The following is a 13667-nucleotide window of genomic DNA, read 5'->3' as shown; positions in this document are numbered from 1 at the left end:
GGCAATTTAGCATGGCCAATTCATCTAACCCGCACATCTTTGGACTGTGGGAGGAAACCGGAGCACCCAGAGGAAACCCACGCAGACACAGGGAGAACGTGCAAACTCCACACAGTCAGTCGCCTGAGGCGGGAATTGAACCCGGGTCTCTCGGCGCTGTGAGGCAGCAGTGCTAACCGCTGTGCCACCGTGGTGTGGCTTTTGTGGGGACAGAAGTAGTGGCGACGACGGCAGTGGCAGGGGCGTGGCGGAAGTCACGGAAGGAAGATGCATTAGTGAAATATTTGGCCGTGAGGTGAGTCATGGATCATAGGATACAGACAGGAACGCTGGGCTGACACCACAACTTGACCAGCCACAATCTTATTGCCTTGTGGAGGAGGGGGCTCAAAGTGCCTAATAAACCACTCCTGCTCCTCAATCCCATGTTTCTGTGCTCCAATCAGCCCCTCAGACATTTTGGCAGGAGCAGCTGGAAGCAACTTACTGCTATCACCTGGTGCACAGAAACAGAGGAGACCATCCAGCCCCTCAACAATGTACCACACGGTTTGGGGTAGTTTAAAAAATGCAATTTGAAAACCCAGGTTGGGTATGGAAGACGCCCCTCAGTTCTCTTTACAGAGCTTCCCCTCTCTGCAATTTGTGCATCATTTGTTGTAGATGTTTTCGACCCAGATTCACTATGAATACAGACCCCATACCCAACCCGGAGATGGCTCATAAAAGCTTATAGTCTCCCTGACTGCAACATTCAATAACTGAACATCCAGGAAAATAACACCCACTAACTTTCCAATAACAGAATGTGAGAACATCAGAAAGAAGAGTAGGCTGTTCACCCTCCAAGCTTGCTTTGTCCTTCACTAAAATCATGACTGATGTTGGTCTCAAATTCTCTTTAATGCCCGATTCTGCATTGCTCTCAAATCTCGGACATGTCAAAATCCATCTGCCCCCTTTTCAAATACTTTCACAGAACATAGAACAGTACAGCACAATACAGGCCCTTCAGCCCTCGATATTGCGCCAACCTTTTATCCTACTCTCAGATCAGACTAACCTACATGCTCTTCATTGTAATATCTTCCATGTGCCTATCTAACAGTTGATTACATGTCCCTGATGTATCTGACTCTACTACCATCGCTGGCACTGCATTCCACCTACCCACCACTCTCTGACATCGCCTCTAAAACTTCGTATAAATGATGCCCCCTCGTAATAACTATTTCTGCCGTGGGAAAAGGTCTCTGGCTATCTACTGTGTCTATGCCTCTCAACATCTTGTATTCCTCTATCAAGTCACCACTTGTCCTTCTTTCTTCCAATGAGAAAAGTCCTACCTCCCTTAAACTTTCTTCATAAGACCTGCCCTCCAGTCCAGGCAGCATCTTAGTAAATTTTCTCTGTACCCTTCCACATCCTTCCTATAATGGGGCGACCAGAACTGAACATAATATTCCAAGTGCGGTCTAACCAGGGCTCTATTTGACATATGGAAGCACGTAATTTGGAACAAATCTCCCAAGTGAGGGAGAGGAGAGAGTTGCAACTGCCATGGAAGTGTAGCAGAACAAAAACACCAAAGACAAAGCAACAGACTCCCAACATGGATGTCATAGTTACCATCGAGTGTTGAAAGAAAAGAAGCGCCAACCTCCATGTCACAGATGAGGGATTGGATAGTCTTCCAGCACATGAAAGCTGTGCTTTGTGATGCTACCCAGATTCAACTAATATTTGCAATCCAAATAGTCTGGGAAACATTCTACGACAATTGGCCAAAAGAGGTGCATGCACGAAAAACCCTGTTAGAAAAATACTGCAAAACTGCATTCAAGATTTAGGAGATTGTGATAAACATATAAAACAATAAACCTGGAACCTCCTGAGGGGCAAGTGTTATTTCAATTCACTCAGGCTTGTTTTCTTTTAACCAATGGGCTCCTTTGCTCCCTTCAAACAAAAGTAAGCCATGTTTTCTTTATTAGTTAGGAACACATTTAAAATTGCTTACAGGGGGCAGGCAAGTTTGATTTAGGCCAAAAGGTTCTAAAACTAATCTGGTCAGAATAGGGAAGGTAGACAGATCAAAAAAGGGGTGAGGACTGAGGGGAAGTGAAGAGAGGTAGGGAGAGGGGAAGCAGGGGAAGAGGAGTGGGAAGCAGTGGGAAGAGAAAAGAAAATGTAAAAACCGAAAAATGCCTACATCATGAGAAGAAACTAAACATTTATCTGACCTGCCCACCATCTGATTGGATTCCCACTTGGTATTTTCAGCTGATTAGAACATGTACCTGCAAAACATTCTAAAAGCTTTTTAAGTCTACAACTGAAGAGTTAGTTAAATATTCAATTCCATTTGCTGTGTAGTAGCAAAGTCAAAAATGCAGTAAAAGCAAATAATTTAATTCTATAATCTCAAAAAGGTTTCCAAAAAACCCGGAGAAGACAGTTGATTTGAAAGCATGACTCTTTGCTTGACGCTGGTTAACTGAGCAAGTAAAAAATTGAAATATGCATTCATTTACAACTGTACTCATCTTTTACATTTTTTGTAAATATCCCCTACCCTCCCCCCAACTATGCAGACCTCAGAAATCCATGCACTTGTGAAGCTGAAAGCCAACATCAGCCTGCCAATCAGGGTGTGTGGAACCTCCAAACAGCTGTGCAGCTTACAGGGAATGTTGGTCATTTTAGACCAGTAACAACAGCATGAGTCCAAGAGGACAGCATGCACTGAACATAAACTGTGAAATTGGTGATCGCAACATAAAGGAGCCTCAAGTACATAGATTGTAAATACAGCATTTCGCTTTTGTTTACTGTTCAGACATCCCTTACACAAATAGATGAGAGGAGTAAAAGCTACAAAGTTTAAAAAGCACTCATTTAAGTATTCAAAAGAGGAAGCAATAAACAGGTCCAAAAAGTGACAAGTGAAATGGAATTCAGAGGAATTCAGAGAATGCACCAGCTGAAGAGCTCGAACCAGCAGTCAACATGGCCCTCCTGCATTGCGAGTTTCATGATTCAATGACAGTTAGTGGCAGAGGTTGCAACATGTAAGCTATTGATAGATATTGATCCAGGGAGTCAAGATCAGATGTAATTAGGTGCGTGACTGTAGTTGACACACTGGCCTTCTTGTGAACAAGGTTAATGAGCCAGAGGATAAAGTGGAACTGAGGGGTGGTGCAACCCTCAGCCAGCATTTTGCGATGCTATTGGAAAAAAAGATCAAGAATGTGCAGGTGACCCTCCCCCAACCCTATCTTCTTCATTTAAACTGACATCTTCCTAGCTACCATCAGTTCTGAGGAAGGGTCACCAGACCCAAAACGTTAACTTAGATTTCTCTTCACAAATGCTGCCATTTCTGCTCAGCTTTTCCAGCAATTTCTATTTTGGTTTCTGATTCACAACATCCACAATTCTTTCGGTTTTGAGTGTGCACTGGATTAGGACGACCTTCTTGTAGGGAAGAAATTGTATGGATACATGCAATTTAGCTGGAGTGAGAGGGTGGGCTAAATAACCTGTTGATGTTGTTAACTACGAATTTCAACTGTTCACATAGTGGCAAACTGAAGCAGAAGGAGAATCCTTACAAGGGTAAGGTCACATCTTGACTCAATTTACTGTACATCGCTAACATTGTTTTCCATTCAACAGTACACAATTTCAGTAAATTCACATTCTTGATACAAGAACAAAATGAATTTCAAGATTGGCCAAATTAACAAACTCACTGAATCCTGAACTGAAAACAGTATGCTATACAAAATGGTTTTGAAAGACCAACATTAAGCCTGCAAACAGTGTGAACTATTCCAACTTGAATTATTAATTTGTCTATTCTTTCCACTGATATGGATTGATCAGAGTATTTATTTCAATATTTCCAGTGTTTTTGCTCATTTGCTGTCTGTTTCTCATTGATAAGGAAAGACTGATTTATAACCCCAACTAGTGTGGCCAAAGACGGCACAAAGTATCTCAAAAAGCCCTGAACTGACAGCCCAAACATTCCATGCTTTGCTAGCTAAAGGCAGAATTCTGAGCATTTATGTATTATCAAGATCAATAGAAAACTAACTTGAGACCAGTGTGTTGACCAGCATCAATTCTGGAGGACTGTAAAGTCACTTATCAAATGGATATTATTAGAGACTTGCTATTAAACATTAGATATCCCAAGATTAGCAAGCCAAATGCAAAAAGCAAAATTAAAGTCTTTTGACACAATTAATCTCAACAAAAAGGAGGGACATGGAACTTTGATTTTTTTCACAGTGAAGAATCAAGACTGTTGCTGAAAATCCAAAAAGATAAACCTTCTTACATGTCCAATATGGATCACTGGTCTATCAATATCCTCAAATGATGTTATTTCATCACAAGCATTATTAACTGCACAAAGTGCCAAGAAAAATAATGATTAAGTGCCCCATTATTTTACTGTAATATAATACAAAATTTTGGAAATGACTGCCAAACTAATGACCTTCAAACCATTACCACAGGTGTTCTGGCCCTTCATTTTCCCACATTTTAATTCACTTACCGATGGTACAATTTGTAGTTATCTTCCTGCGTTTGGGATTATGCCGTAGTAACTCCAATTCTCTTTTTGTTGGTTCCCACGTTGAATACTTTTCACCAACCCCTTAAAAAAAGGTTAAAAATTCAATTTTAATAACATATGATCTGGTTAATGTCACTCAGGTTCTAAATAAAAGTGCAAAGAATTACAAGGTGGACAGAAATCTTCCATCATATTCCAGAGAACAGTCTTACATAGTTCCACAAGATCCTTCCTGAGGAGCTAAAATCAAGCCACTTAATGGAGTTCAGTATTTCACTGAAATAAATACTATCAGTGCCTTCAAGGAAAAGCTAGTTAAGTATTTGAGAGGGATGGGAATATTGCATACAATGGTAGGTTTAGATAATGGTAAGGTCCTGGGGAGTGTTGCTGGACAAAGATACCTTGGAGTGCAGGTTCATAGCTCCTTGAAAGTGGAGTCGCAAGTAGGTAGGATAGTGAAGGCAGCGTTTATTAGACAGAGCATCGAGTATAGGAGTTAGGAGGTCATGTTGTGGCTGTACAGGACATTGGTTAGATCACTGTTGGAATATTGCGTGCAATTCTGGTCTCCTTATCGAAAAGATGTTGAAACGTGAAAAGGTTCAGAAAAGATTTACAAGGATGTTGCCAGGGTTGGAGGATTTGACCTATAGGGAGATTGAATAGGCTAGGGCTGTTTTCCCTGCAGTGTCGGATGCTGAGGGGTGACCTTATAGAGGTTTATACAATCATGAGGTGCATGAATAGGATAAACAGACAAAGTCTTTTCCATGGGGGGTGGGGGAGTCCAGAACTGGAGGTCTAGGGTGAGGGTGAGAGGGGAAAGATATAAAAGAAACCAATGGGGGAACCTTTTCACACAGAGGGAGGTACGTGTATGAGATGAGCTGCCAGAGGAAGTGGTGGAGGCTAGTAAATTGCAACATTTAAAAGGCATCTGGATGGGTATATGAATAGGAAGGGTTTGGAGAGATATGGGCGGGGTGCTGGCAGGTGGGACTAGATTAGGTTGGGATATCTGGTCGGCATGGACAGGTTGGACTGAAGGGTTTGTTTCCGTGCTGGACAGCTCTATGCCTCTAAGCCTTTTTATAATTTGTTCTCTAAGTGCATCACACACCAGCATGGACTCCTTGTGCCAAATGGGCTGTTTTGTGAAGTAAACCCTTCATAACTCTATGCAATTGTAAGGGGCAATGTACAAATACATTTGCAGTTTAAAAAAAATCTAATCAGTGAGGAGTCAAACTATGTGCACAGACAAAATAGACTAAGTGGACCTGAGCCTATTCTGTACATGGTGGTAATTCTGTAGGTAGACAAAGAGATGGGAGAGAAAACAAAATACAAATCACACTCTGAACCAGACATGCCCTACTGGAGCAGTTGCACAAATCTCAACTGGCCCTATGCTTCATTTTATTGCTGTGATTGGAATTTTTACAGTCATAGAGATGTACAGCATGGAAACAGACCCTTCGGTCCAACACTTCTACGCCGACCAGATATCCCAACCCAATCTAGTCCCACCTGCCATATCCCTCCAAACCCTTCCTAATCATATACCCACCCAAATGCCTTTTAAATGCTGCAATTGTACCAGCCTCCACCACTTCCTCTGGCAGCTCATTCCATACACGCACAACCCTCTGCGTGAAAAAGTTGCCCTTAGGTCTCTTTTATATCTTTCCCCTCTCAGGCTAAACCTATGCCCTCTAGTTCTGGACTCCCCCCATCCCGAGAAAAGATTTTGTCTATTTACCCTATCCATTCCCCTCAATTTTGTAGATGTCTATAAGGTCACCCCTCAGCCTCTGACGCTCCAGGAGAAACAGCCCCTGCCTGTTCAGCCTCTCCTTATAACTCAAATCCTCCAATCCTGGCAACATCCTTGTAAATCTTTTCTGAACCCTTTCAAGTTTCACATCTTTCTGATAGGAAGGAGACCAGATGAAAAATGTAGCTGCTTTGGGATAACACAGAAAATAAATGCAAGTTTTTTTTCCCTTGCCCTTACTTCTTTAACAAAAATGTTTAAAATAAAAATGACTTACACAGGCTACAACTTGCACCATTCCAGATGGTTTATCTCTGATCAGTTAAATCATACTGTTGTACATCTATAGCAACTAAATTAGCAGAAAGGCTGCAATGCAATACATGCAGTTTGTCTTGTCAAGATTCACATATTCAATGGAAATCAGTGCACAAGACTAATATACAATTCAAGACTCATTAAGTATCTGACAAATTAAGAATTAAAAATAAGACAAAAGGTTTGCAATAAAACAAAACTTCCTGGGAAATGGTAACTTAATGGTGTTTCACAAGGAGATGCTAACAACCTTTTTTTTTAAAACAGATATGGAACATGATTTCCCTCGTAGTAATAAGTTAACCATAACTAATTACATGAGTTATGGCAGTTATCAATGGTGTAGAAGACAACATAATAACTGAGACAAAGCATAAAGGTTCTAGTAATCCAATGCAAATAGCCAAATATTAAAGGTACAAAAACAGATAGCAAACAGACAACACCTTACTCATGTATTGGGCTGGATGTTAGGCGAATTTGATTCTAAGAGTAAAGTTTGCAGCTAGCTTTTAGTTATGCTCACTTTGACAAAACAGGCACATATTAGAAAGTTATAAAAAAAGCAACTTGCATAACTTAAAGCTTTAATATAAAGAAGAAAAGCTGCAATGAATGAACTGTTTCAGAAATCATTGAGAGGGAACCTGGGACATGTAGAACTAAGGCTTGCCTTCTGCAGGTGGACAGAGGAGAAAGTAGTCAATCTTTGACTCCAATAAAAACACAGATTGCTTTCTCCATCTTAGCAAACATGGTGGAGGGACCTTTTGCAGTCATCACAAATTTGTTCAACCCAATTTGCAGTTTCTAAACACAAGTCCTCTTCATCATAAGACAAAAGGTATCCCTACAAAATACCAGCATTCTGACTCCAAACTGCCTGTACTGTACACATCAATGTATGCTTTTGTTACATTTGAATCTAATTACCCAAAAGACTCTTCTCACTAACTTCCTGTTTAATCAACATTCATAAAATTTCTTCTGCTCCTATCTATAACCATACCAAATCCCTTTGGTATGTCAATACCTAGATACAAAAATAGAATGTTTTATTGTACTAGGAATGAACTTCACTTAACTAAAAAAAAATTTCAGTTTTTTTTAATAATAATCACATAATAATCACAATCACAAGAGAAGCACAAATAATTCATGACTTTTACACTATATCGTTTATTCATGATAGTAGTTTTCCCCTAACTTCATTAGGGAGCATCCGTTAAACACTACCTCAAACATGAAACGAAACATATAAAGTCACTACCACATACCTTGCAACTTCCATGCTTTTCTTTGTTCTTCTTTGGCAATTTGTTCCATGTCTTTATCATATATATAATCTTGACACATAAAACAATATATACCTCCATACAAGAGGTCTATGGCTGGTGGAGAGAAAGAAAACCAAAATATAAATTTTGAAAATAATAGATATAATCACTATTACAAATAATTTGTTGACTTTACATTAGAACAAACTTTGAAAGAAAATCTGAATACAGAAAGGATGAACATTCAGACCCAATTCTCTCTCTCTGAAGGTTCAAAAGACCAAGACGGCCAGAAAAGTTGTAACAGAATTCCTTTTGGGAAAAAAAGATTTTCAGGACAAAAACAGAAGATCCACCCCAGAACATACAAGTTGCAGACACAATCAATGACAGCCGCCATTTTTGGCAAGTTCCATTTCCCTCTCCCAATCCAAATATAGAGTCAGTGTAAGGGAGGTTCATGTGAGGTATCCCATGATGAAGCCAGGTCAGTAGCACCAGAGCTGGTTCCAGATGCTCATCCATCTCCTTGGCAGTCAGTCAGTCTATTAGTGCCAATTCCTAGCTTGTGTATCCCAGAAAAAAAGGTGTATGCGTTTGGCAGGAACAAGCATGCTAAGTCATTCTGGAATGAGGCGCACTCTAAGTACGGGCAGCCAATGTGCTAGGCTAGAGCTCTCTGGGTGCATGTGGCCATAGAAAGCTCAAAATCTGAGGTGGGCAAGACATACCACAGGAATCAGGCAGCCTGAAAATCCTTCAGTAATTTGAGAAACCCAAAACAGGTACAGATACAAACTCAATTGGATCTACCTCAATCTTTTAAAAGCAAGATCAGCAGATTCTATAAGCAGTCATTTCACTTAAAAACAAAAATACAACAAAAACATTAATCCAATAATAATCCATTGTAACTGATGGATCCAGTAACACCTACGAATGAAATTCAGCAAATGGAGAAGCTCCTGTTAACAATCCATTGTAACTGATGGATCAAGTAACACCTACGAATGAAATTCAGCAAATGGAGAAGCTCCTGTTAAGTCAATGCTGAGGGCTTGTCCTTTCCTTATTCATTTGCAGGTTGTGGGTCTCACTGACAAGGCCAGCATTCATTGCCGAGCCCCAAGAAGGGAATGGCGAGCTGTCTTCTTGAACCACTTTAATGCACTGAAGGTGGCTACACCCACAGTCCTATTAGGAACAAAGTCAAAGGACTTGGAGGGAAATGTTCAGTTGCTGGCATTTCTATGCATCTCTATGCCCAATTACAAATCCCTTAAAATTATTCCAATTCCATATAATTCATAATCATTTACCATTATTACCCTTAACTTCAAGAGAGAGTGGTTATGATCTCCTAATGTTTTCCCAGGAATACTGGATTTATTTGATACATCTTATCCCAAGAACCAGGTCTTGTAGTACTTCATATAGGAAGTTGAGGCTACAGCTGGAGATGTGGCGCTTCCCTCTCCGATGATATCTGCAGAGTGGGTCTCCTCAGCCGCCAATACCCTGCGCTCATTGCCACCCAACTCTCTCCAACTGCTGCTTTACCCTAAGTTGGGAAAAGGCTGAGCCCAGAGGCAGGGGTACTGCTGTGTCTAATTCCTCCATACCACTAACCCCAAGCATTCCCCAATCTAGGTTACAGGTGTGCAGCAGCAGCTTCACAAACAGGCCGCTCCCATGCCTCAAAGGTGGCAGTGGAGAACTCCTCTGCATTCAGCAGTAAAAAAAGAGTAAGTTTTGCCATCTGCTTCAGGCCCCAACCTTTTCCCCAGCTGCCTGATCCTCAGCCAGTGGAAAATTATATCTTCCAAAATGTTGTCAGTAGAATAATTAGTTTGAGTAGGAAGGCCCAATTTCAAATACCACCTGCACCAGAGGTGTGCAATAGATCTCTGAATAGGTTGATTAAAAATATCTAAGGTAACTTCTTAAGGCTCTTGTGGCACACTGATAATACCCCTATTACTAGGCTGAAAAATATGGCCTCCAAGTCCTACCTCCTCCAATGAGCATGCCTGAACTGGTAGATTAAAAATGTCTAAGCCACTTATTTCAATCTAGTGCAACCTTTAAATTCTATACTTAACCTCAATTGATTTATTTTTCTCTTCAGATGTTTCTGCCCTGGAGGCACATACATATCTTTGCAGACAGAAGACTGCAAACATTGGCTTAAGTACCAGCTATTGCTTGTCTACTGACAAATCCTTTTAGTTTAAATTGCCCCATCCATAATGGGCATGCTGCTCATATCTTCATAATTTCCTTTAATAGATCAAAGACCTTAATTTCAGGGTGAATTGTACCATATTCTAATTTAAAGCGTACTTTCTGTTAAGGGGATGAGAATAACTAGGGGAGTAATAAGGCTTGGTAGGGACCAAAGGGCAATCTGTGCTTGGAACTTGAAGGCAGTGGCAGGGTGTTAAACAATTGGTTCATCAGTCTTCACTCCTTAGTGAATATAGGTGCAGAACTCAGGAAGAACTACAGAGATTTAAGAGCAGATTAATACAGAGAGTGAGGAGGTATTGGCAGTCTCAAAGAGCAGACAAATCCCCAGATCCAGAAAAGTTCTGTCTCAGGCTGCTGGGGTGTGAGAGAGAAAGTACTGGGACTCTGGTCCAGGTTTTTAAATTTCTCTCTGGCCACAGGAGATACCAGAGGACTAGAAGATTGCTAATGTGGTCCCACTTTGAAAATTCCCTGGTCTATCTCTACCACTTTTATAGACCAGTAAGTCTCGCATCAACCGAAAACGACTGGAGAAAGTTCTGAAGGAGAGATTTAATCTCCACTTGGAGGGACAAAGTTTGATCTGGAAGACTCATTATGGCTTTGTCAAATGGAGATCATTTGCTTGAATTTTGAGGTGATCATGTGCAAATGAGGGTAGTGCAGTTGATAAAATTTATATGGATGCCAGCAAAGCCTTTGACAAAGTGCCAAATGGGAAACTGATAAAAGAAGGTAAAAGCAAATCAGATAGAGTGCAACCTGGCAAGCCATAGAGTCATAAAGCATGGAAATGGACTCTTCGGTCCAATCAGCCTATGCTGGCTAGACAGCCCAATCTGACCTAGTCCCACTCACCAGCATTGTCCCACATCCTTTCCTATTCATTGGATCAAACGTTGGCTTAGTTGCAGGAGAGAAGGTGATGGTAGACAGCTGCCTGAGACTGAACGGGTATCCAGTAGCATATCACAGGCATTAGTGCTGTTTCCGTTATTGTTTGTGATGTATATATAGTTGAGGTAGTGAGGGGAATGATAAGTAAGTTTACAGAATGTGCAAACATTGGCCAGATAGTTAGTGCATAAAAAGACTATGGTCACAGGAAGATGCAGACAGATTGGTGAAATATGCAGATCTGTGGCAGACAGAATTTAACCTTGATAAATATGCAGCAATGGACTGTGGAAGTAAGACAATGAGTAGTTGATGAATGGCAGGTTACTAGGAAGCTCAGAGGAACAGAAGGATCTTGGAGTGCTTCTCCACAAGTTCTTGAAGGTAGCCAGACAGGTTAATAAGGTCGTGAAGGAGGCATACAAGACATTTGATTTTATTAGTTATGGGATAGTTAACAGCAGAGCGGTTATATTGGAGCTGTACAAAACAGATGGCTGATTTGTGATACAAAATGACATCAGCAGCACAGATTGAATTCCTGCACTGGCTCGGTTACCATGAAAATCTCGACAACTCAACCTCTCCCCTCACTCGAGGCATCATGATCCTCAGGTTAAACCACCACCAGTCGCGCCTCTGATTAGAGAGCAACCTTATGCTTTCATAAGACTATGGCAACTTGAGTTTTTTTTTCCAAGCAAGGAACAAAACTTAGAATTTGTTAACAAAATGCTGCAAGATGTCTAGTGTATTGCAATTAATGATTTTTGCCTATTAAGTCCAGGCTGTCAGAATTCAAGCCAATGTAGTTGGCAGCACCATGCCAGCTTGCCATCCTAGGGTTAACAAATTGAAGCAGCAATGCACTGTGCTCCAGAGAAGCAAAGTGCCCTTGACCCACAGGCTTTTCCTGAGCAGCTCCTATTACAAATGTAGGGCATTAACTTTTGGTCAAACATGATGCAGAGATAGTTGGGATGCATCCTAGGCTGGAATGAGGCAGTTAGGACAGGAGACATGGTGAAGGCACAGACTGTGGAGACCACACCTGGTTGCTGAAGGGGGGTGCTGGTCCTACAAAGTGAGATGAATGAGGTTGGCCAAGGAGACTATTTATTGCAGTGGACTAGCAGGCGAACTCATTTGCTCTTGCAGGATTCACTGGTGGAAGGCCTGGACATTGGATCTGCCCTATTCCTGCTTGTGGAAGCTAGCTCATTTGTGGCACTTGTCACATGGTTCACTGCTGCAGGGAAATATGATGCCGTATTCTTTACTTGCATGCTGTTGTCACATGGGATAACCAGATCCTTGGGGATGGTTGAAACTGGTTGGGGCCATTCCAAGGCACAGGTAAATCCATGCATGGTATTGTGTATATTTTTGTGTCCTTACAAGATACATCAGAAACGATGAAAAAAAAAGTGCTCATTTAAAAAATTAACCATCAGAGCTTGTCAGTTAGATAAAGATTGATAAGTGCTGTTTGGCTAGATTCTACTGATGGCCATATAAAAGGCCAAATAGGCTGCTATCAGCAAGAAAATTTGCAGCATAATCTGTTACAAATATTACTTTGCCATTAGCATTTGCCCTCCATCAGATGCATGCAAGAAGTACTGGCAACAAATGGGGAAGGGAAACCTCCCAGCTGAGTATACAGCATCCTTTAAAGATGTTCAAATGTACCAAATTCCCCAACTATAGATACTAATTATTATTTTTTTTTAAATCAATCATGGGATCCAGACATTACTGGCTGTGCCAGTACTTATCGCCCATCCAGAGTTGCCTGAGAATATAATAGTGGACTGCCTTCCAAAACCACTACAATCCACGGGCAATATGTAAACCACAATGCCCTCAGGGAGGGCATTCTAGGATTTTGACCCAGCAGTGAAGGAACAGTGACAGATTTCAAAGTCAGAATGGTGATTGGCTTGAAGGTGGTATATCTGCTGCCGGTGTCCTTTTAGATGAGAGTGATCATGGGCTTCTAAATTGCTGTCCAAGGATCTTTAGTGAATTTCTGCAGCGCAAATTGAAAAAGGTACACATGGAGACGGTGTGTCAGTGAGTAGAGTGGATAGTTGTAGAGATGGTACCAATCAAGCAACTTTCTTCATCTGGGATGGTGTCAAGTTTCAGCATTATTGGAAACTCACTGACCCAAGCAAGTGAGGAGTATTCCATCACAGGCCTGACTTGTGCCTTGTAGACATGAACATGTTTTGAGGAAGTCAGGAGGCAAGTTATTCAGTGTGGTATTCCTACCCTCCTAGCTATATTTATGTCAAATACAAATTGATAATTCCAAAGACTTTTTTTTCGTGATTTTGGGGTGCATGAAAATCAGGGTAGTATAAATGATTCAGTGATGGTAAAACTATTGAATGGTAAGGGATGGTGGTTAGACTTTCTTTTAGAGATGGTTATTGCCTAGCATTTGCATGGCACAAAACGTTCCTGGATAGTTGACAGGCCAATCATGGAAGCCCTACAGTCCATTTGGCCCAAGTCCACACCAACCCTCTGAAGAGTAACCCAA

At 41.1% G+C, this 13667-nt stretch overlaps 1 protein-coding gene across 7 annotated transcripts in view; it reads right to left on the bottom strand.

Moving 5' to 3' along the window:
* usp22 (ubiquitin specific peptidase 22) overlaps positions 1-13667 on the bottom strand; it is a 130916-nt gene that overhangs the window by 37894 nt on the left and 79355 nt on the right. For all 7 annotated transcript variants that reach the window (XM_087997740.1, XM_087997742.1, XM_043711780.2 and 4 more), the window contains 2 exons: positions 7970-8083; positions 4574-4675 (listed from right to left, as the gene is read on the bottom strand). In XM_087997740.1, the coding sequence (XP_087853866.1) occupies positions 4574-4675; positions 7970-8083 (216 nt within the window). The remainder of the gene's footprint in view (positions 1-4573; positions 4676-7969; positions 8084-13667) is intronic.

This window comes from Chiloscyllium plagiosum, unplaced genomic scaffold (genome assembly GCF_037043375.1).
Source record: "Chiloscyllium plagiosum isolate Xiang-an unplaced genomic scaffold, Cpla_swu_hap1 HiC_scaffold_20, whole genome shotgun sequence".
Lineage (NCBI taxonomy): Eukaryota > Metazoa > Chordata > Chondrichthyes > Orectolobiformes > Hemiscylliidae > Chiloscyllium > Chiloscyllium plagiosum.
The sequence above is the reverse complement of the archived record's forward strand: the minus strand, read 5'-3'. Positions and strand labels throughout refer to the sequence as shown.